The sequence below is a fragment of the Alligator sinensis genome, unplaced genomic scaffold (genome assembly GCF_000455745.1).
Source record: "Alligator sinensis unplaced genomic scaffold, ASM45574v1 scaffold1520_1, whole genome shotgun sequence".
NCBI lineage: Eukaryota > Metazoa > Chordata > Crocodylia > Alligatoridae > Alligator > Alligator sinensis.
Genome location: NW_005842659.1, coordinates 717647 through 742471, shown reverse-complemented (window position 1 = coordinate 742471; position 24825 = coordinate 717647). Strand labels below are relative to the sequence as shown.

General features: G+C 42.5%; 1 protein-coding gene across 1 annotated transcript in view; it reads right to left on the bottom strand.

The window, feature by feature from the left end:
• Positions 1–23888, bottom strand: part of SLC39A8 (solute carrier family 39 member 8) — a gene marked incomplete at its 5' end in the record, with an annotated part of 31079 nt that extends 7191 nt beyond the window's left edge. Inside the window, 4 exons of the mRNA XM_006033774.2 lie at positions 7510–7677; positions 8162–8284; positions 9994–10163; positions 23693–23888. Coding sequence (XP_006033836.2) covers positions 7510–7677; positions 8162–8284; positions 9994–10163; positions 23693–23888 — 657 coding nt within the window. The remainder of the gene's footprint in view (positions 1–7509; positions 7678–8161; positions 8285–9993; positions 10164–23692) is intronic.
• Between the last annotated feature and the right edge of the window lie 937 nt (positions 23889–24825).

Sequence of the window (24825 nt, the reverse complement as noted above, 5' to 3'; positions counted from 1 at the left end):
AAAGCAAGAGTAATAGTTTTATGAGATGAAAGAAGTAGCCAAAAAAAAAGATAGGCAACTTCCATGCTGATCCCATTATGTCAGTTGTACCCATCTTTTCTATATCTTTCTATTCTTATAGGCCCTGACCCTGCAAAAAAAATTCTTTCTTTGCAAGCTTTTGGGCCCAAGCGCCCTTCCTCAAGCATAGGAGAATTCAAAGTTTGTAAAAGTGCTCCCAGGTAGAAATGAAACTTCATCTTGCACAGAAGAATTAAAAGATGGTAGGGTTCCACTGGGTGCAACAGTCCATTTTAACAAAGATTGTTCTGTGAGTTCTGGGAGAACTTTTACACACTTTGAATTCTCCCGTGCCTGAGGAAGGGCGTTTGGGTCCGAAAGCTTGCAAAGAAAGAAAAAATGTTGCTACTATTTAGTTGGTCTAATAAAAGATATCGCCTCTACCCCAAGTATTTTGTCTGCCTATGCTTTTAGACCAACATGGCTAAAACTAACATCCCTGACCCTACAAATCACTTAAGCATGTGTTTGACTTCAGTGGATTGCCACATGCTTAAGCCAGTGACTCTCAACTTTTTTTAGATACAAGGCATCTTTTATTAGACTCAAAGCATACCTCACAAAATGTCTTTAAAAAGCTCTTAGCTTTCATTCATTTTTTACTATGGACAAATAATAGAGCAATTCTTCAGTTTTAAAGAATTCAAAAAAGCACTTCTGTTTGACAGATTTCCTATTTGAAATCACTGGGTTTATCTTGTGAATCATACTGGCACACCTAACAGTGCTAAAATTACATGGCACCCCCAGCACCCTGGAAACCATTTCAAGGCACCCCAAGGTGCTTTGGTGTTCCAAATCTATTTACCTTTTATTATGTTTAAAAATTCTTTAACTGAGTTTAACATTCTCAAATCAAGCATGGACTATCTGCTATCTTGCAACAAAATTACTGCCTAAATGTATACCGTTATAATCAGCATAAATAAAACAGGTAGATAGTCTTTACCACCTAAAGTGTCAAGCATGTGGCCCTGCCTTCCAGCCCAACTTCAGATGAAATACCTTCAGATGAAATAACCTGAAACATTATTAATCAAATAACCAATAACTTCAGGGCTTTGGTGCTTGATTGGAATTCCATTGAACATATGCTGCCCAATCACAGGTGATCTTCTCTAGTGTTGCAGAGCACTCAGGTGCACTGCTCCTAAGACGGGAGAAAACTGCTAGGCTAGCAGTGAGTGATGAGCCCAGCTGCAGGTTGCCACGGCAACCAGAGGAGGTCAGCTGACCAGAAGGGGCTCCCATATAAAGCCCAGGGGCTGAGGCCAGGCTGGTAGTTCCCTGCCAGTGGTCAAGGAGGAAGGAGCTCTCTCTCATGGAAGAGAGGAGACGCCTGACTCAGGGAGCAGCATCTGACATGGCTGAGGGTGAAGTATCCCCAATAGGCTTGAACGTGGTTATAGCCGGGCGGCTTCCGTTCATGTTATAGCCCAGGGGCTTGCGTTGTGTTACTGTTTAATACCAGTGGTTTGGGTGAGGCTACTAGGGATTGGAGGAGGCCTCATAGGGGACCCACAGCAGTGTGGAGACCCCGGCGCCAGTGAGGGCGCAGCATTCGGGGTGCACTGACCCTAGCCCCAGAAAGGGGGCAAAGGAGAAGCCTCAGGAGAAGGGGGCAGCATTTGAGAAATGCCAGAGGGAGGGCGGCATAGATGAGTGCCAGAGAGGGTGCCGAGTGAGACCAGGGCCATGGAGAGCCCAAGCGCCAGAGAGGGCGCAGAGCTAGACAGGGCCATGCAGGGCCCGGAGAGGACAAGGAGGCCAAATTATAACAGGGCCCGGACAGAACAACGTCTATTCCATCTACGAGGCTTGGGGCGTGGTAAAGGGGTGGTTGGAGCCACGCATAGCCCATAAGGCTAGGGTGCCCCAAGAGAACAGTGGTACTACCTATCTTGGAACAGGACCCCCAAGGGGTCCGGGAGTCCGCAGGGTCAGATATTACAGCAAACCGTGTCCAAGAGGACGTAAGGCAGCCTCCCATATATTTAATCACCATCAAAGACGTGGCCGGCGAGAATTTGAGGGTGCCTTTGGGCCAACTTGGCACGGGAAGGGGGCCTTGGGGAGATCACGGCCATCCCGCAGGACCTCATGCCATGACATCTAGTAATGCCAAAAAACACATGAGTAATAGCAGCTTCAGCGGGGAATTATCATTAAAGGAAAGCCAGTAGGATAAAACTAACAGAGAACTGGTGGGAGAAGGAAACATGGTAATGACAGATCTTCAGAAGTTAGACTTCAAATTTCAAATAACCCAAACACCCTGTTATTTAACAGGGCTAGAGTCCACAAGCTCTTTCACCTGTGCCTCATTTCTTTTGTTAGATTTTTTTACTTCCATATTTTTTCTTTTTCCTGGTATGCTTTCTTCAAATTGTCCAAAAATTCACTGAGGATTTACTTTGTAGATTGTGCTGACTTCTGTCAAAAGTATGTCTCATTGACACATTTCTAGCTCTGCTGAGGATATAGCGCTTGAAGCTACACAGAGATTTTCTTTTTGAATAATGTATTACCTGGGAAACCAGTGGATCATGAATTTTGTAGCCTCTGGGGTCACTTACAAGGCCACATGACTTTATATTAGTTAAGTGCCTTGTTCTTGCTGATAAAAAAAAGTGGCAAGTATTCACTGAAAGACAGCAGCACTAATCTCAGGTGATCATAGTTTTAAAAGACACATTACCAACCCTTGTTCTCCTATCTTTATTTTACAAATATTATTATAGTTTTTATTGAGGCCTGCTGATATCTTCTTGCCTCAGAACACAATCACCCAAGAAATACTGAAGAATTCACTGAAAGGATGGGTTCTGTGTACTCTGGAAAAACTTTGCTGTGGAAATTATTGGGCTCATACTTTCTCAAATTACATTGCAATCACTCCCCATAAAATATGTGAAAGTAAAAACATTTGTACATACCAATTTTGCATTCAAGCTTTAAATTACCTATTTTTTCATGCTAGCATGGGGTGTGTTGAATAGTTGTAGGTACAAAGTTTCTGGGGCACAGTAGGTGTGAATGATTGAAAATGTATTATTTATTTGGAAACTATTTTATTTCTTAATTATTAAGATGAACCACACACACAATTTTATGGATCCATTTTATCAGTGAATTCTCCCCCATGCATATTAATGGCATTTAGCTATGGACCACTGTTAAAATAAAAATATATCCTTTATCAGTGACAAAATTAAAAAACCAATTTTTTGTTCTCAGTCACCTCAGTGGGAACTCCCAATGAAGTCAGTGGCACTGCAGAGGCATGACTAAGGGAAATGTTAGATCCACATGCTTTGCCAAAATTGAAATATATCATCTATGAATAAGGCACATATAGAATCTTTTACATGTGCTGGAAGAGATTGAATAATTTGGTATCAAAATGCCATTTGAAGGCTGGAAAGATTGTCGAACTGTTTAAGAATGGGACTGACACTTACTTCAGTGAGCTGGAGGGTGTTTTGTGCTTTGGAGTTTTGTATGGCTTGATTTTTCCTTCTTTTTAAGTAATGTTCATTATGTAGAGTTCAAGGAACTAGTATAGATTTCCATATGATTTTTTTCTCTCTTGATACATTAAAGAGAATACCTGCTTCATTAGGGTCTGGAAGAAATTTTATTCCATGGTCAAATTGGTATGAACAGCGTAGGTGTGTTCCCCGAACGCACCCATGCAGTTTTGGCTGTGGAAACACATTTGCAACCCTGCAAACCACACATGATCCACGTGCATGCTAATTTGCAGCACAGCAAGCTCCCAGTGTTTAAAAAAAACAAACCAAAAAAAACACCTGCCACAAAAAAAGCAGTGTAGAGCACATGGCAGCTGCCAGAAACCAGAGCCATACTCTGGCTGCCAGCCAGGCTCCAAGCAGCCGGGTTGCCACCGCTGCTGCCCTGGGAGGCCCCCAGGACTCCAGGTAAGACTGCTGGAGACAGCCCAGGTGCTGGCCCCAGCCTCCCCTACCCCACCCATGGCAACTTGCCATGTGCCAGAGCACACATGCAGGGGTGTGCCTGGTGACAAATAGCAGCAAGACAAATATGTGCCACTGCTATTTGTCCCCAAGAAAGTGCACGTTCCTGCTCATGGGGACATGCCATGTGGGTTTTTGCCTTCCTTTGTAGTGCGGGATGTCACCTTCTTCCTTGGATCTCTCAAGCATATTTTAACAAACACTGCAACAGCAGAACATTGGCCACCATTATCATCATCATCCTGCTTTACTGTGGCAGGTTAAGGCACTATGCATTTTGGTTGTGTGGAAGAGTTACCTGTGTATTTTTAGTAATAGGTTAGACAAGGATTTGCTTCAGATAGTTTGAATAGGGATGATCCAGCCTCATGCAGGGGATTGAATCAGATGGCATCTACAGATTTCCCTTCCAGCCCTACTTTTCTTTGATTCTATAATTCTTTAAAAAGGTAGAAACAACTAGAGGTTCAAATTTGGGTGTGGGTTCTCAGAGAACCACAGTGTTCCAGGCAAGGGGAAACATGATGAGTTCCTCATAAACTAGTTGTCTGGTCATTATATTGTGACCTCTAAAATATACTAATCCTTGCCCTGGCTGTTTCAGTCCTTTCTTTATCATACTTAAATGATAATGTGTTGGCTTGTTATACATGTATAGAGTGCCAGGATATTACTCTTCCAATGGTATCTTATGAACAAAAGATTATTTGATTGCATGTCCTACCAAGGTAAGGAAATAAATTCCAATACAGATGGATATTCTCAATAGCCAGGATAAAGGGGCATGAATATATTCCCTTACAAATGTATAGGCTACATGAGAAAATTGTCATATCCATCCCTGCTAAACTACCCTAGCATGCACTCTTCTGTGATTGCATAGGTGCCAAGCAATCCCACTGGACTTACATAGCTGGCTTACAAAATGTCAGGTATTATAAAGGGAAAGTTCTACACTATTACACCTCTATAATTTATTTTATAGACAAAGGCTTATGTAATAGTCTTCCTATTTCACCATCATTTTTTATACAGTTCAGCTCCCTTAAGCCTCCCTCTTACCCTCAACTTCAACAAGGCAATGGGCACAGGGTCCTAAGTCTATTTGGGAAGTAGTACCTCCTTCACTACACTTCTTCCTTCACACAGACAAAAACTGAACACTAGATGTAATACTGAAAGAAAATCACAGCATTTCTTTGCTGTGCTTTGGAAGCACCCCAAGAGCTAGAAGGAATGAGACCACACACACACACACACACACACACACACACACACACTGATAAAAACCATTGTAACATTTTATAGACAACTCTAACCTTTGTTTGTTTTGTAAGACAGACCTTTGGAGTATTTTGTCTCTGGAGCAACATTTCCACAACATCATTATTTTTTAACCATATAATTTTACTGCATTGTAAAAAGGAATTTTGGGCACATAAGAGGTTTCCACGGCTGAAGTTACTGTTGCAAGTAAAAGTTAAAAGTATGTGACTAATTAAATATTTATAGTGATCCTGACAGACAGTCTGTTCAAACATTAAAAGAAGGATACCTACTGTCCTGGTGAATGACAGCAAGCAGTGCATTTTGACACAGGCAGCTTACTATCACTTCCTTTAAAAGCTTATGTGATGAGCTCTCCTCACTGTACACAGTTTATCCACTCTAACAAGTTTTACATTGCAATGATACATTAAAATTCTAGTACTTGCATGTCAGCCTATGCCAAATGGATCCCTCATAAATACCAACCATAATGCATAAGCCACCTTTGAAACACTGAACTTAGAGCCTCCAAGACAGCCAAAAGGCTCTTTGTATGTACACATCAAGGTGAAATGGCAACTATAGGGGACAGATTTGCTGACACCAATACAAAAACGTGTTAATTATAATTCCTTAGATGCCAGCCTGTGGAGCCATCCATTTGGAAGAAAAGCAGTGCCACTGTCACCGCTTGAGACATTAAAGCATACTAGAAATATCATAAGCCTGTTATGTAAGTTCATGGTCTCCCCTTGCCCAAGGTTGTGGTGCCATTGTAGGCTCTGTAACTAGCATCTGCATTTTACAGCTATAGGTTCCAGAGATTTCTCTGGGCTGTATGTTTAATTCTGCAGTTTCTCAGCCCAGTTCACATGCCATTCCAACTCTGTCAGTGTGAGGCCAGATGGGAATAGTAACAGAAACCTTGTAGAACAAAGGCAATCTCAATGTACAATGTTAATTATTTAGCTAATGATGTTAAACCTGCTATGCTTTAAATCCAGTATACTGAAGATGCCTACTGAAGATTACTCTTTGGGGCCAGCTCTGAGGTAAGGGTGAATGCAGGCCTCAAAAGTAATCTTCAACAAGGATTTTCAGTATGTAGGTTTATGTTATGCCGGACTTTTAAGAGTTTGAATTTTCTTAATCACTAAAATTGTGTGCATCAGATCCTCATCTCACAGAGCCCCAAACCTGGAAAATGAGTGTTTCATTATGCACAAATAGCTCTTTCAGCCATTTCCTATGTCTCCCTCCTGTCCCACTTCCCTATTCCTCACTGAACTGTATTGAGCAGCACAACAGAAGGATGGGAGACAGTCACTATGCAGCAGCTACATGATATTCCATGCAGTGACTAGATGAAAAAACTAGAGAAAAAAGGCCATTTCTATACTACCATTTTCTTTAACACAGGATACCCAGCATTAGCAATGGTTTGCTTCTCAGCATGACCTCCTGGTAGTATTGAGAGAAGAAAAAGAAAAGGGAAGCTCAGAAGCACATTACTTTTCTCCTTCCGATTTCATCCACTCCCTAAGTTGGCCAGGGATCATATTTGGAAGATAGGCCAAGTAGCAGAAAGAAACAGAATATGCATGGCAAAGAGGATGATATAACAGAGCTCTAATACATACAGCAGAAAACTTAAACTGGGGGTTAAATTTGCACCTTATTCCCATGCCCTGCTGTAGCCAACCCTCCTGGACTAGCACAACAAGCCAGAATAATCTCGTGTGCAATGGAGATTAAAGATGTATAAATGAAGATGATCAAAAGTGAGATTAATGGGGCCAGCAAATATCTCTGAGACCTCTGGTTGGAGGTTGACTGACTGAAGAAGCAGAAATTCATCGTGATCATTTCACATCTGCAGTGCTGTATCACTTAGAGACCTTTTAAAAAGAAAATCAAATAAACTGGCAAAATATTGATTCGTGCTCTACTTCTGCTAGCTTTGCTACATGCTGGTTTATTTGGCAGCTAACAAAAAATCATCACCACATTTGCTAGCTTGCCAAAACTGCAGCTTGTTCATACTGCACAAGTGAGTTGTAAGCTAAAAGTTAACAAAAGTATGAAAACATTCATAGAAGCCTACATTAACTCTCTTTACTGGATAAGTCCATATAAGCAGTTGTGATACACTAAATTAAATAACAAATTAAAATGGCTATACCTGACCAGGATCCACACTGATATTGTCATAGGAAAGAGTTCCATTAGGCTCTACTACAGCTGAATTTGCATAGCATGTGATTCCATTGCTGGATTTCACTGGTTTGGGTAGATTACCATTATCCTGGGGAATATTCTTTTCATTAATTTCAAAGTGATTGTGGTCACCCTTGTGAGAGAAAAAAAAAAACCCAAACAATAAGAACAACAGCTTGTGCATTTATATTGACATTTGTTTGTGTTTATTATATTAGACAAACCTTCCCAAACCAATCACTGTAACATTTATTTTCCAAGTAGCATTTGATAGTTATTAATGGAAAGATGCCTGGTCAAATAGTGCTGTTTTTACTTCCTTCCTTCCAGCTGTTAAATTCCCCCCAACTAAAAGTGTATTAAGCACTTCCCAGTAGTTCTTTTCCCTGTAACCAATCAATGCAGTTCCCACAGGAATTTTATGCATTGTGGTCTCCAAAGACAGGGGCTGATTGAACTGGAGGCATCTTGAGAAGATGCATAAGACAGTCCCCCTAATGTGATCTGGGTAAGCTCAGGAACATCCCTGCTTGTACATGCTTCCACTGTAATGTATACAGACCAACAACTTACTGGCATACATCAGAACTATTCTATGCAGCAGCCCCATTACTTACCTGGCCATAGATCTTCAATACCATTTTAAGAATCCTTTCCACAAAGAAGAGAATATAGAATCCACCAAACACAGCTACTGCTTTCTCAACATAGTTATCTATTTTGGGATCAAATCCAAATGCCTAGGAAAGAATGTAATGGCAACTCAAAGTTAGTCAACAGACTTAGTTCATTTTAGGAGTAAAATACAACACTTACACACTGTTTGTGAAGCAGAGTGCTTCCTGACCACCCTTTAGCTTCAGTGGGTCCTAAATTATTACAAACATGTAAGTAGGCCTAATTTTTACTCTGCTGTAATGTGCTAGAATGTAACATGTGGAGTGCAAATGTCATTTTTAAAACAAGTACGCCCTTTCCTTTTGAGCATCTAAGCAGCAGCTTTTTAGCCTTTTATGTAGTGTTTTTGGCACTTATGCACTGTAATGTCTCCTTTTAGCCTTTTTTCCCCTGCTCTCTTCCCCCTCCCCTCTCTTGCTTTACCTCTCTGCTTTACCATTTGTTTGCCTAATTTCTATCTATTTATATTCTCACTGACATCTTGCCACGCTTTTAGCTTCTCTCATTTCTTGGAGTCTCAGAACAGCAGAGGCTCCCTATGCCTGAAGAAGGGTAACTGTGCCCGAAAGCTAGCAAAAAAGTTTTTTCCAACTACTCAGTTGGTCTAATAAAAAATAATCATATTTACTCAAAGAATCTTGCCTGCCTATGTCCTCAGTTCAACAGAGCTACAACCAAAAGCCCAGCATAGAGCATATATGAGCAGTAGGTTAAGCCTTGGCTGGGCGGCTACATGTCTATGTATGCATGCCTATTCTAAAGACACCTTGCACCTAAATTAAGAACATGCAGTAAGCCAAAAACAACTTGACTAGTCAGTAGTAGACTCTAGAGGAGGAGGACCCTCACCTAGAACCTGGAGAGCCAGGTTCTAGGCTTCCCTTTCTCAGGAGGAATCTGAACCTGCATCTCACTCTTCCCAGCACAGTGTTCTGATTACCACACACCAGGTTAGACATAATCCAGGCCTCTCTCTGGTGCTCCTTTTGAGCCTGAACACCTGGGCAACCAAGAGTGGGAAATACGAGGGCCTGAGAGGAAGAGAGCAAGTGGGAAAATATGTGGCTCAGAGAGAACAGAGAAGGAAACAAGCTTGGGGTGCTAGCTTCGGCCCTTGCCTCCCACCTGCAGAAAAACTCCTCCTCTGTGCTGCTCTTTATCCAATGACTATTACATGCAAGAGGCAGTGGATTAGCTTCAAAACTGGCTAACTTCAATACTATTAAAATTATATTCCATTCAGTTACACCAGGCTGGATTTACTCTAAAGCATTTCTTTCTTTCTCCAGGAAGAAAAGTATATTATAGTACAGTGGCCCTCAACCTATCCCATGTTACAAGAAAGGAAAATGTGGGGACACCCTACCTGTCTCACCATACAAATGATGTTCTATTTATTTTCTTTATTTAGCAAATGCAAATCCACAAAGACAAACAATAGCATCCTCATTAGCTGAGTTCAAAGTTATTAATTTGTAGAAAGGATACACCTTGGTGATGCACGGCATTGTTTGCATCTCTCCACAAGTGCACAATGGGTGGTGAAGGTTGGCTGCGCAGGAGCTCTGGTCTGTCCTGAACCTGTTTAGCAGGGACCACTCTTGCCATTGATGAGTGGGGTTTGTCACAAGGAACTCGTTTGTAACTTCCCGTGATTTCAGGACCCTCTGAAATCTGCTCACAACTTCCTAGCAGATCAGAGCCCACACTTCACAAATCACTATACTTTGGAAACATAAAAGTGCCATAAACAATGAGACTCCTTCCTTACCTCTGGGATGAGCTGGAAAATTGCATTAGAAAAGAGAGTCCCAATGGCCAAGCCCACAAAATATGTTAAAATCTTGGGGAAATATGGTTTCTTTAAGAGAGGAGTTAAGACCAATCCCAGAAGTGATGCAAGGCTAATGATAGTCACGGCCAGGAATCCAAAACCCCAAACTGTGGATGAGAAAATAACAGATATACCAAATATTTTAGTATACTATCCATTTCAGTTTTGTTTCTAACAGCTAAATTGACAACAAGCAAAATAGTTTACAAATCTTTTTCCACCAGTTAAAATCAGACTTTACAAATATAGTATATAGTTGTAAGTTTAAGGATATGACACCAATGAAACTGAAATATTGAGAATGATTAGTTCCTATCTGGGACTGACCAGCTCAGGGAAGTAGTATGAGGTCTGGACTTTACTCAGACAAATTCTTAGCTCCTTTAAATTAGTTAGAGGCAATGAAGAATCAGGATCAATGCCTAAAAAGATACAACAACCAGGACATTCATGACATTAGTTTAGGGTATACCAGGGGTAGACAAAATATGGCCCATGGTCCAGACCTGGCTCACAGGTGGGCACTGCCAACTGACTGTGTCCAGCCCATGGGTGCCCCCACAGTGTTCTGCACAGGGCCAACCCCCACCCACTCCCAGCCAGGACAGCCTGCACTGCACTCCTGCCCACACCCACCTAAGGCTGCATGCTGGCCAGTACGCAGAGCTTCCCCACAGAGCTGCTCCCAGTGCAGCGGCAGCCAGCCACCTGGTCACTGCTTAGCTCCTCCCACCTCCAGTGGCTCCTCCTCCTGCCCCTGCTGCACCACTCTGGACAGTAGGTAACGTGGGGGAGATTTCATAATTGTTTCAGCTGAATTCCTTGACTCCCCTCACATCCTTACCCTTTTTACAGGAAAAACATTTATGAAACATTAAGTAGGGACTTGCAGTTTCCAGTTCCATTCTTCTTTTGCTGTTTCAAGTATTCCTGTTCAGAATATACACAGAGGTTTTCTGAAAGAGTTGCTACCTATCTAGCCTTGAAAAATAGATAGCTTTTGAACAGATGTATCATTTTCCATTATAAAAAGAGAATGGCCCAGGACCATAGGAGAGAGTGGAATGATCCATTTTTTCATTTGTAATTTTTTATCAGTAATAATCCATTTTTTCACTAGTGCTCTTTCCTGTAAGATTCCAATGTTATGAGGAAATTAATAACAAAAATGTCCTGGTTCTCAGCTGGTATAATCAGTACTTCTTTTTTAAGTCAATAAACCTCTGCTAAATTCTAACAATTGGGGAATCTAGCCCAGAAAGTTTTAATTATTCTTTAATTACATAAAATCTTGGGTTAAGACCTCATGTAACTTCACAACTTTTAGCGAGCAGCACTTCTGCATGTATGTTGCATGATAGGACATGATATAAACTCTAAAATTCTGACTTCATTTTAAGAACTGTGGGCCCTATAATCCCATGCACCAGAGGGATAAATTCACATACAAAACACGATGGAGCTGACCTTCTAAAAGAGTGGGAAAAACCTGTTTATCACTAGGGAATTCATAAAGCAGCCTGTTCTGTTCTGTTCTCTAGCTGTGCACGTCCCTTAGTGTTGCTAGGAATCAGCTGTACCAAGCACCAAGAGATAGAAAGAACCACATGTAGCAAATACCTCCACGTTCTTACTCTTCAGCTTGATGCCAGCCTGCATGGAGCCTCTTTGTGTTGTGTTTGTGTGTAGAAGCTTCTCTGACTTCAGAGACAAGGGAAGCAATTTGTTCTAGAAAATATCCTTTCCTATAAAACATCTTCCTATAGGGTCAATTCCAAGTGAAAGTCTGTTCCTCAGACCCTATCAGTGCTATGCACCTGAGAGCCAATAAATACTCTCTGAACAGAATGGAACACGGAACTAAAAATGAGTAAGTGAAAAGTGAGACAAATATCAGACTAATGTTATCACTGACTCACAGTGGGACAATGACTAATAGCATTTGGGGAAGGGGAAGGAGGAAAGATGCAAACAGATCAAAGGGAAGCACTAGATTAATGAAAAATATGCACACAGCTTGAAGGAATTAAGCAGATGCTGCTCCCCTTACATTCCCTGGTATTTACTTGACTCCTCCTGCTCTTTCTAGCAGGAGAGCAACATTTTTCCTGCTAGAAATGTAGTCTGTCCATACCCAGTGTCTCATAACTTCTTTAAGGTATCTTAAAGGAGAGATAAGAGACAGGTTTGTGACCCTGGTTTGAGGAAGGCGCAGGTAGTAGGCAAGCGCAGGTCCATCATGAAGATTTCTAACACTGCAAATTTCCCAAAAATTTGCAGCACTAGAAATGAATGCCAGTCCATATGCATTGTCAAAGCTGCTTTTCCAAATAAACTGCTTGTCCTTCCATACAGTATCAACAAATGGTAGTCAAGTCAACATAATGTTGGAATATATGAGAACATAGGAATAATCCAGAAAACACTGTCAACAAGACTGATGTATTGTGAGCCTTAAACTGTGTAAAATAAAAGTTGTTTGAAGTTTCCTAATTACCCTGCAAAAAGGGCTTTGTATGATCCAAGGAACAGGTTTGCTTTTTCTATAACAGAATGTGTTAAACAGACTGAGCCAAATTCGTAATGCATACACCAGTTCTGATTATGACTGACTTTGCTGGCAGCGTTATGATTTTTTTTATATGTAAAAGAACGTACATGATGTACAGAAAAAAAAGAGGTAACTGCGAACATTTAAAATACTTTAATTAAAATTAAGGTTTTAATTTTGTCTATATTATTAAGAAATAGAAAATAACAATCAACAGCTGCATTTCCTGTAGTTACCATATACCACAACACAAAACTTGTTTTCACAATTTAGAATCATCATAAAACTGTGCCTTTTAAATTAAAATATTGTCAGCTCTTATTCATCATCCTTTATACAAAAATGTCTGAAGGCATGACTAAAAAATAAACTGAACCCATTTATTACTCAAAAGTAATCAAGCAAATAACACAGCATATCTTGATCAAAGCTTGTAAAATTAGGATAAAAATTTTTAAATTGTGATTACAAAACAATCTGGTACTAGCTATTTTTGGCAGAAAAAACTAAACAGGATATGTATAAAGATATCCACGTTACTTCAGAAAGATAGAAATGGCAGAAAAATACTGAGGTCAAAAGCAATGGTAAGAAAATGAGTTTATTGCCAAATTGTAAAAATGTGTTGAGTCTGAGAGATGCTCCACATTCACACTCATTTTTTCACAGAATAACAACATTTATTGAGACAATTTACTTGAAAAATGTGTGTTGTAAAAATAAATGTGTACTGCAATTTTACATTCTTAACTAGTTATAAGACACATCATAATGTACTAAAGGACTTGTATTCATGACTGAAAGCATGCATATTCCTTACCCTGAGGTATTCCATTACCATATATCACAGATTAAAATAAAGAGAAAAAATTATCCCCTTGTCATTTCCAAGTTTATGGATGTTCTTAGAACCTAAATTTGTCTATGGACAGGCAGGTTTGTATGTGTATGGGGTGTCAAAGTACAGGTAACCAACAGCACATTATTTTATACACTTTTCAGATTTAAACATTAAAAATAAAACAAGGCAAATATTAAGGGCCAGACTTTCAGACGAAATCAGCTGTCACAGACACCAGATTTTCAAGTTTCTGAGCAAAGCATCTTGGGTACATGCTTATAATTAAAAACATGCTGAGACTGCTTTGCTGAATAGAGATAGGATTGTGTCCATGATAATGTGCTTTGCTGAATGGATGCCCAAAAGAATTGGAGGTGAGCTTTTTTAAAATTTTGGACCATGCTTAAGTCCTCCATAGGGTTGTTTTGTGATTTTATTCCTGCTTTATTCAAACATGGTGATCATTTAATGTGTTGCTAAGTTTCCCAGCAACAATTAATACAAGAAGTCAAATAACATCAAATATTGATTGATAATGAAAATCAGAAAAAAGTAAGAGGTATTACCAACCTGAGGCATTCACAAATCATGAAATAGCCCCCAAAAATCATGAGCATAATTTAAGGATCATTAAATTAAAAAAAAAAAAAAAATACACTTGATCTTATTTGCTCTCTGGTATTTAGGAGCACCTAGGTCATATGTCCCAACTTCTCTCTGAAATTATAAGAATAGAAACTTCCTTTTTAAAAATATAAATTAGATTATCACACAATTATTTGATTCTAGGAACTGTTGTTCAAACACCAAGTACTATGAAGCTTATGGTAAAGTTTTAAGAGTTGGCAACACTACTTAAAACACTTGTAGTCTACACCACATTTCAGAGTGCTTTATATGCACAGTTGGCCATTTAAAAGTATTTTTTTAATGGATTTAATCCATTTTAACTTTCCCATAGCCTCCTCTGCTATTTAAACTCTCAAAAGGTGCCCATTCTCACTTTATACCATGGCAGGACATTTTGTTGTCCAACTAGTAGCCTACAGGCTGCATGCAACCCACAAGGGGTTAACATGTGGCTCCCAGACTTCCACCAGCTACTGCTGCCCTTATCACTCTGGCTGCAGCAGCAGCAAGGATCTCAGGGATCCCCCTTCCCTCCTCCAGCTTTTGTTGCATGCTCTCAGCCCAGGGGCTGAGCTAGAGGGCAGGCCTATAGTGCCAGGGGAGCCGGAGACCTGGAATACCTATCTGTGTGGCACGGTGCACTGGCAAAGCCTGTGGCCAGACAACTGAAGGAGAGGCAGGATACGACATAGTGGGCACATCTACATGTGCATATTAATGTACAACAATAAACTGCATCACAGTGTATTGCTCCCAGGCACCACATTTACATGTGCATGTGGGACCACAACATGTTTCATATCTTTCATAGACATTAGGGCTGGAAGGGACCTGTTGAGATCATCAGGTCCAGCCTCCTGCCCAAGGGGCAGGAAGTCAGCTGGGGTCACATCACCCCAGCAAGATAAGCATCCAAATGTTTCTTAAAGGTATCCAGAGTAGGTGCTTGCACCACTTCTGGGGGAAATCTATTCCAGACTCTGGAGACTCAGACAGTAAAGAAGTTTTTCCTTATGTTGAGCTGGATCAGAGCAGTCCTGGCTGGCAGGGGACCCAGGGCATCAGTCTGTCAGCCTAGAACTGCTCCAACCTGGCTTAATGTGCTGCAGAGGAGCTGGCTGGGGCATGAGGGTGCTTCAGTGTAGGGCTAGGGGTAGCCCCGTCACTGAAGCCCCCTCATGCCCCAACCAGCTAGGTCAGCATCTACACATGTGCTGCTGCGCATAAAAAAAAAAAAATAATTCCATAAACAAATAAACTCCACAGCAGGTTACTACTTGTAAATACACTCTCTGACTACTACCCCAAGCTGCTCATCCATGCAGGCACCTATGACACAGCCTGGAGAGACCCTGAGCATATCAAAAGTGACTACAGGGCTCTGGGTGCAAGGGTGAGGGAGTCTGGGATTCAGGTTGTGTTCTCATCAGTCCTTCCGGTCAAGGGAAAGGGCCTGGGCAAGAGTAGGTGCATCCTGCAGATCAGCACCTGGCTGAACAGTTGCTGTCACCAGCAGGGCTTTGGCTTCTTCAACCATGGGTGTTGTTCCAAGGAGAAGGATTGCTGGGAAGACATGGGACCCCCCTGATGAAGAGAGGGACAAGCATCTTCACAGAAAGGCTCACTAACCTAATGAGGAGGGCTTTAAACTACGTTTGCCAGGGGATGGAGCCCAAAGCCCTCAGGTAAGTGGTGGAAGGGGGGGGCTATCTCCAAAAAAGAGTATCCCTCCACTGCTCAGGCCTGTAGGGGGGCTGTTAGGAAAGCTAAGGCGGACATAGAGCTAGGACTAGCATCCATGATCAAAGATAAAAAGTCCTTTTTCAAATATATAGGGAGGATGAAGAAGACACCGGGAAATGTGGGGACCCTGCAAGATGCGCTGGGCAATCTGGTGGTTGCGCCAGAGGAGAATGCAGACCTCTTTAACAAATTCTTCACCTCCGTTTTCTTGTGCAGGGACCGGGACTCCCCCACCATGTTTCAAGACGGACTCGAGGGGAATGCCTCAAGACCTAAGGTTGAGGAGGACCGGGTTAGAGTGCTTCTGGAGGGGCTGGACGTGTTCAAGTCAGCAGGGCCAGATGCTCTCCACCCCAGGGTGTTGAGGGAGCTAGCAGGGGTTATTGCAGGGCCCTTGGCAGGGCTTTACGAGTGCTCGTGGTGCTCGGGACAGGTTCCAGATGATTGGAAGATGGCCAATGTGGTCCCCATCTTTAAAAAAGGGAGGAGGGAGAACCTGGGCAACTATAGGCCCGTCAGTCTTACTTTAATCCTGGGGAAACTCTTTGAGAAGATCATCAAGGAGCACATCTGTGATGGGCCAGCATCGGGGATGATGCTCAAGGGCAACCAGCATGGTTTCATTAGGGGCAGGTCATGTCAGACCAACCTGATTACTTTTACAATCAGGTCACAAAAGCATTGGATGCAGGTGTCGCTGTGGATGTAGTCTTTCTGGACTTCAGCAAGGCCTTTGACACTGTCAACCACCCCATCCTCATTAAAAAACTAGGCAACTGTGGCATCGATGCCTACACAGTCAGATGGATTGCAAATTGGCTGAAGGGTCGTACTCAGAGGATGGTGGTGGATGGTCATATTCAACCTGGGGGGAAGTGGGCAGCGGAGTCCCCCAGGGCTCGGTCCTTGGGCCCGCACTGTTCAATTTCTTTATCAGTGATTTGGACGACAGGGTGAAAAGCAACCTGTTCAAATTTGCTGATGATACCAAAATTTGGGGTGAGGTGGGCACACTAGTAGGGAGGAAAAGACTGCAGAAAGACCTGGATAGGTTGCAAGGGTGGGCTAACAAAAACAGGATGCGTTTCAATACGGACAAGTGCAGGGTGCTGCACTAGGGCAGCAGTAACCAGCAGCACACTTATAAGATGAGAAACTCCCTTCTTGAGAGCACAGAGGCAGAAAGTCATCATTGACTCCAAGATGAACATGGGCCAACAATGCGAGGTCACGGTCGGCAGGGCTAACCGGACCTTATCGTGCCCCCACTGCATCTCAAGTAGGGCCAAGGAGGTGATCCTCCCCCTCTACGCGACATTGGTCAGGCCATAGCTGGAGTGCTGTGTCCAGTTCTGGGCACCCCACTTCAAGAGGGATGTGGACAGCATTGAGAGGGTCCAGAGGAGAGCCACTCACATGATCAGGGGGCAGCAGGGCAGACCCTACAGTGAGAGGCTACGGGACCTGAACCTGTTCAGCCTTCACAAGAGAAGGCTGAGGGGGGACCTGGTGACCGTCTATAAACTCACTAGGGGGGACCAGAAGAGTTTGGGGGAGACCTTGTTTCTCCTAGTGCCCTCCGGGATAACAAGGAATAACGGCCACAAGTTGTTGGAGAGTAGGTTTAGATTAGACATCCGTAAGAACTACTTCACAGTTAGGGCGGCTAGGATCTGGAACCAACTTCCAAGGGAAGTGGTGCTGGCTCCTACCCTGGGGGTCTTTAAGAAGCAGCTCGATGCCTACCTGGCTGGGGTCATTTGAGCCCAGTTTTCCTCCTGCCCAGGCAGGGGGTCGGACTTGAAGATCTACAAGGTCGCTTCTGACCCTACTTCTATGATGTGGGGAAGCAGGAGACCTGGAGGAAGAGCAAGCCAGAGAGGACAACAGGGGAGGTGCTTTCATTCTTCTTGAGAAATCAGAGCAATTGTCTAGTTACCTCAAATGCCTGCACACAAATGCTTGGAGCCTGGGAAACAAGCAGGAAAACTTGGAAGTCCCTGCACAGTCACGGAACTATGACATGATCAGAACAACAGAGACTTGATGGGAGGTCACATGACTGGAGCACTGTCATGGCTGGGTACAAACTGTTCAGGAAGGACAGGGAGGGGAGAAGAGGAGCAGGAGTTGCATTTTATGTAAAGGAGCCATATGATTGTTCAGAGCTGCAGTATGAAACTGGAAATAGGCCTCTTGAAAGACTCTGGGTTAAGGTTAGAGGGGAGAGCAACAAGGATGATGTCATGGTGGGTATGACAGAGCACCTTTGCATGCCTGTCACTTTAAGGGCCAGAGCCGACATCAGGGCAGCTGGCAGGTGTGTGCCTGGGTGATGAAGTGGTCACATGACCTCAGGAGAGCCCTGGGAGTGGAGGAGGGGGCTGAGCAGCCTCCATTTTAGATCCAGGCTCTCAGGGCTGAAGCAGCAGTCTGCTGCTGGCTGTCGGATAGACATCACCCAGCTGAGCGGCTGCTCAGGAACACATTGGTGGTAAGGACAGGAGCTATGGGGATGGCAGGAGGCTCCTGGTCCTGGTCCTGGTCCTGGTCCTGGTTGAAAACTGCACCCTACTTGGGAAGGATGGCCCGGTGAGGCTGCCTGTGGTGGGGTAGCTCCCCAGAAGTGCCAGGCCAGTTGCCTCCACAGTGAAAGGTGGGTAGAGGCCCCTTATAACCCCAGCCCCCACTACTCAGTGGGTCATAGAGTAGAGAGTGAGGCCAGGCATGCCTATGGAAAGGCACTTGAGCCCATGGGGGTGTAAGACCCTGAAGGTAGTGGGGCCAGGCACGCCTAGAGTGAGGCACCTGAGCCCAGGGGATGTAAGACCCCAAGGCACCAGAAAGGGGGGCAGATGTATGTGGCCCAAAAAGGGGCTAGTGGCTGAGTTCAGCCCAGTGTGAGGCATAAGGCCAGTGGCCATGTAGAGTAGGGTGCACAGTGGCCCCTGAACAGCTGCATGTGGGCCAGCCAGAGAGTGAATAGCAAAACCTGAAGGACACGGAGCAGGGTGGATTTGAGAGTGGCCCAGTGAGGCGCAGTATGAAAGAGGCCCTGTGAGAGGGGGCAGCATGCAAGAGAGGATGATAGAGGCCCACCAAGGGGAAGACTGTAGCTTGGCCCTGAACTGGTGCTATAATCCACTTATGATGCCATCTGTGAGGCATGGGACACAGTAAGGGAATGTCAGAGCCATGTGTAAACCCCTTAGCATCAAGGTATTAAATGGGCAGCCTCCCGCTTATTATAACAGGTAGCCCAACAAGTTGTGGCAGGCGAGGTAGCACAGACTTCCCTAGACGAAGTAGTAGGCCGGTATGGTGAAGGGCCACAAGTAGGCACCTTTCGTCTGCTATAGACCACCAGACCCAGAGGAAGTGGTGCATGAGGCTTTCTTCAAACAGCTAGTGGACGTTTCCGAATCACAGGCCCTGGTTCTCATGGGGGACTTCAATCACCCTAACATCTGCTGGAAAAGCAATACAGCAGTGCACAGGCAATCCAGGAAGATTTTGGAGAATGTTGGGGACAACTTCCTGGTAAAGTGCTGGAGCAACCAACTAGGGGCCATACTCTTCTTGACCTGCTGCTCACAAACAAGGAAGAATTGCTGGGGAATGTAGAAGCGGATGGCAACTTGGGCAGCACTGATCGATTGAGTTCAGGATACTGAGGAAAAGAAGGATGGAGAGCAGCAGAGTAAGGGCCCTGGACTTCAGAGAAGCAGACTTTGACATGCTAAGGAAACTTATGGGCACAATCGCCTGGGAGGCTAGTCTGAGGGGAAGAGGAGTCCAGGAGAACTGGCTGTACTTAAAGATGCCGTACTGAGAGTTCAGGAACAAACCATCCTGATGTGCAGGAAGACTAGTAAATATGGCAGAAGACCAGGGTGGTTTAGCAGGGAACTCTTCAATAAACTAAATCACAAAAAGGAAGCTTATAAGACGTGGAAACTTGGACAAATAACTAGGGAAGAATATAAGAGCATTGCTCAGGCATACAGGAATGAAGTCAGGAAGGCCAAAGTGCAATTGGCATTGCAGCTAGCAAGGGATGTGAAGAGTAACAACAAGGGTTTCTACAAGTATGTTAGCAGCAAGGGGAGGATCAGAGAAAGTGTGGGTCCCTTACTGAATGGGGGAGGCAACCTTGTGACAGAGGATGCAGAAAAGGCTGAAGTACTCAATGCCTATTTCACTTCCATCTTCATAGGCAAGGTCAGATCCCAGACTACTGCACCGGGCAGCACAGTTTGAGGAAGAGGTGAGCAGCCAACAGTGGCAAAAGAACAGGTTAGTGACTGTTTGAGAAGCTGGATATGTACAAGTCCATGGGGCCAGCTAGGATGCACCTGAGGGTGCTGAGGGAGTTGGCTGATGTGATTGCAGAGCCATTGGCCATCAACTTTGAAAACTAATGGTGATCAGGAGGGGCACACACAGTGCCCATATTTAAGGAAGAGAAAAAGGAGGATCCAGGGAACTACAGACCAGTCAGCTTCACCTCAGTCCCTGGAAAAATTAGAGAGAAGATCCTCAAAGAATCCATTTCTCAGCACTTGGAGGAGAACGCAATGATTAGGAACAGTCAGCATGGATTCACCAGGTATAAGTAATGCCTGACCAACCTGACTGCTTTCTATGACAAGGTGACTGGTTTTGTGGATGCAGGGAGACTAGTGGATGTGGTACACCTTGATTTTAGCAAGGCTTTTGATACCATCTCCCACAACATTCTCATAGGCAAGCTAAGGAAGTACAGGCTGGATGAATGGACTGTAAAGTGGATAGAAAACTGGCTGGAGCATTGGGCTCAGAGAGTAGTAATCAATAGCCCAGCATCTAGTTGGCACCCGGTATCAAGTGAAGTGCCTGAGGGGCAAGTCCTGGGGCCAGTTTTGTTCAATACCTTCATCAATGACCTGGAAGATGGGATGGAGTGTATCCTCAGCAAGTTTGCAGATGACACCAAGCTGAGGGGACTAGTAGATATGCTGAAGGGTAGGGTTAGGATTCAGAGCGACATAGACAAAGTGGAGGATTGGGCCAAAAGAAATCTCAAGAGGTTCAACAAGAACAAATGCAAAGTCCTGATTTAGAACAGCACAATCCCATGCACTGGTAGAGACTGGGGGCTGACTGGCTGAGCAGCAGCTCTGCAGAAAAGGACCTGGGGGTTACAGTGGACAATAAGCTGAATATGAGCCAGCCGTGTGCCCTCGATGCCAAGAGGCAACCAGCATACTGGGCTGGATTCGTAGGTGTGTTGCCAGTAGACCAAGGGAAGTGATTATTCCCCTCTATTCAGCACTGGGAAAGCCACATCTGGAGTACTGTGTCGGGCCTGCCACAACAGAAAGGATGTGGACAAATTGGAGAGAGTCTAGCGACAGACAACAAAAATGGTTCAGGGGCTGGGACACACAACTTATGAGGACAGGCTGAGGGAACTGGGCTTATTTAGTCTAGAGAAGAGGAGACTGAGAGAGGATTTAATAGCAGCCTTCATCTACCTGAAGGGGAGGCTCAAAAGAGGATGGAGCTAAACTGTTCTCAGTGGTGGCAGATGACTGAACAGGGAACAACTGTCTCAAGTTGCAGCAGGGGAAGCTTAAGTTAGATATTAGGAAGAATGTTGTCACTCAGAGGGTAGTAAAACACTGGAGTAGGTTACCCAGAGAGGTGGTAGAAGCTCCATCCTTGTTGGTTTTTAAGATCAGGCTAAACAAAGATTTGGGTGGGATGATCTAGTAGGGGATGGTCCTGTTTTGAACAGGGGGCTGGACTAGATGACCTCCTGAGGTCCCTTCCAACCCTAATTTTCTATGATTCTTGGGCACACAAAATGAAGTAGGCCCTTGGGAGCTAGCTGCTACAATGCTGTGGCTCTCTCCATTGCTTTTCACAGAGGTAAAAGCGTATTAACCTTTAGCTTATTGTCAGATACACTAGATATAAGCATCAGAAAAGAGACACTTTACAGACTACCTTTTAGCTGGGTTTTTTCCTGCTACAGCTCCCCCATTCTAAGCAATTACTCAGCAAAAAAATATAGCACTAAATTGTTCTGCTCCAAGTTGTGGAATGTAAAGAACCAGTACCATGGCCTCTAAGATTTTCTACATTACAGGCAAAGGAAGAGCAGATAATATGCTGCCTCTCTTATCTTGCCACTAGACACTGCTGCTGAGCTGGCAGGATAATAAAATGGGAGGGAAGGTCAGAATAGCTTAGCAGGTCAAATGTGGGTCAAACTTGACATTTACAGATTATTCAGTCCATATAGAAGGGAAAGTATATTTATTTTTCTATCTATCTACATACTTATTTGGTCTTCATCAGTACACCTGAGCTCCCAATACCATGTATATAGGAATATGTATATAATTGTGTCATTATTTCTATAAGTATATATAAATATACTAAAGTTATATTAATATGTTTGTATAAGAAAATTATTTATATATGTGATGTATAATAATATCATTTATTATAATATTGTGGTTTTTTTAATTGTGCATCTATATAATTAAATAAAACAGTTCAGAAACATTGTCTAGCAGTCAGATAAGAAGCAATACAAAGAGAAGTACAAAAAGTCCCCTCGAACTCTGACTGACAAATTTAAAAAAAAAAACCCACAACAATCAAACCTTAACCAAACAACTAGAATTTATTGCTGCCCTTGATAATGCCATGAGAAAAAAAAAGCATTAATTTGTGAGTATTGCTATTATTTCAATAAGGACACTAATTTATCAAACAGATTTATTGTTTTATAACCACATTATTGAATAATAATTAATATGACTATTAATGTGGTTATAAAACGATACACTGATCATATTATTTATATCATTTGTACTGAAATTTTTACAATGAATTATTTATTGTTATAGTTTTATATGTATTAGCTTTTATTATGAATGCTCTAGTCAGACTTCCATTTAGCTGGTCATTGTACAAACAAATAAAAGAAAGGTGTCCCAGACTCAAAAAGCTAGCTCTTAGATGATGGTAGAATGCAACGGGTTTAATTTTAACTTTAAAAAGTGTAATTTTTTGTATTTGAAAAATTATAATTCTTTAAATCTATTAATTACTATCACTTAATTATATTCTATTTTAATGATGACTCAATCATAGAAATGCAATCTTGCAAATTTAGTGAAATTCTAAATTGCTTTAGCCAATGTTAATGGCATTTTATTTACTGTACTAAATAAGAACTAAAAAGGACCTTTAACTGTGAATATATATTACTGTTACATATAGTGCTAATCCTAATGTTATTAATACTGCTTTTAAAATACTATTACTAATATTGTTATGGGCTATTGATAATAGTATTATCATCCTGATCAAGGCTCTGGAAGAATTCCTTGCAGAGTCAAAATTCCTACTGACATCAATGGATATTTTGGGGTATGCTGGGCATAGATCAGACTTGATAAATGTGAAAAAATATTTCAGAAGCAATGAGATGTGGAAAAATTGGGAGCAAAGATAAAAGCAGAGATTAAGTAGACACAAGGCTAGATCCTATTTCACCTTTACACATCCATATGGCACTTACATAGCCTTTTAAGTATAGTTTTTGGCATTTGCACTAAGTTGCTGTTTGCACTTGCACCACTACACTGGCTCTGCCCTTCTGTTCTGAGCATGCTTGGAAGGCTGCATGCTGGCTGCACATATGGGCAGACAGGCTGAACCGAATCAGTATAGCAGTTCCAATGTTCTTATTTTACCATATCATTCTTATAGACAAAAATTATTAAGGAAGTTATCTATAGATTAAGAAAAAACACAGTGTATCAAGGCATACCCCATTCTTGTTCCAAGATGAATTAAAAACTGTTAACTACCTTCTGATGGAGTTGGTTTTGATTTGCTCTTGGACTTCTGGCTTTCACAAGGGTGAAAAATCAGCTGTTGTAAGACAGCAGGACATATCGTGTGGAGACTGGAATTTGTTATCTGGCTGTTATTCGGCAACCCATGAAGAAAAAAGATGTCCTCAGCAGACAGGCACTGGAGCAAAATGAACAAAGCAAATTGTATGTCAGTTTAATAAATAATAAATAAATGACAAAAGAGGGGACTAATTGCTGTAGGAACAATCTTAATTGGTACAAAATATACAGTGCCAGATTTCCCAAGAATGCACTGACTAATAGTAATATTTGCATTAAACTACCATGATTGCCTGTGAATGCTGGATGGAATTTTCATAAATGCTGAACTAACTTAGGAGCAGAATTCACAATTTTAGTCAATGTGATATATGTTTCTGCGTCACTTAGAAGCTTTTGAGTATCTCAGCTCTTGCATATATGCATGGACTCAAAGCCATAGCTTAAAGTAGGCTTTAAAAACATTGGCACACATCATGTAAAACCTGTCGGTAACCACCAAATAATTAAACCCAAGTCTATATTGGACAGAATTTAAAATGTCATTGACAACATATCAGCCAATGATTGTTAATATTGATAAATATTTTAACCCACTCCTTTTTCATCTTTCTAAAAAACTCAGAATGATCTTAACACAAACCCTGTACAGTGGTTTTATTCATTTTGTAACAGCAACTGTTGTGAGAATAAATCAGAACACATTTGCTTTGACAAATACATTCTAGTGAGGCAAAAAATGCTCTCTAGGGCTTCATGATCCCCTTACCTCAGAGCATGCTAGTACCTCATGTTTAAATGTAAATGTATTTTACATTAAGATGGCATGGCAGAAATTCCTGGCTCCTTTTATTCTCACGGACCCAGAGGAACAGACTTCCACCTTCAGCTTCCTCTGTGCAAAAATGAAGTTTATTTTCTACTTATGGTGACTTTTTACCATCTTTAGTTTTCCCTGAGCCTAAGGAAGGGCGCATGTGCCTGAAAGCTTGCAGAAAAAGATTTTTGTTTTGCAATTTCTTAGTTGGTCTAATAAAAGGTATCATCTCTGAACCAAGAGTTCTAGAGTTCTGCATTCATTTTGG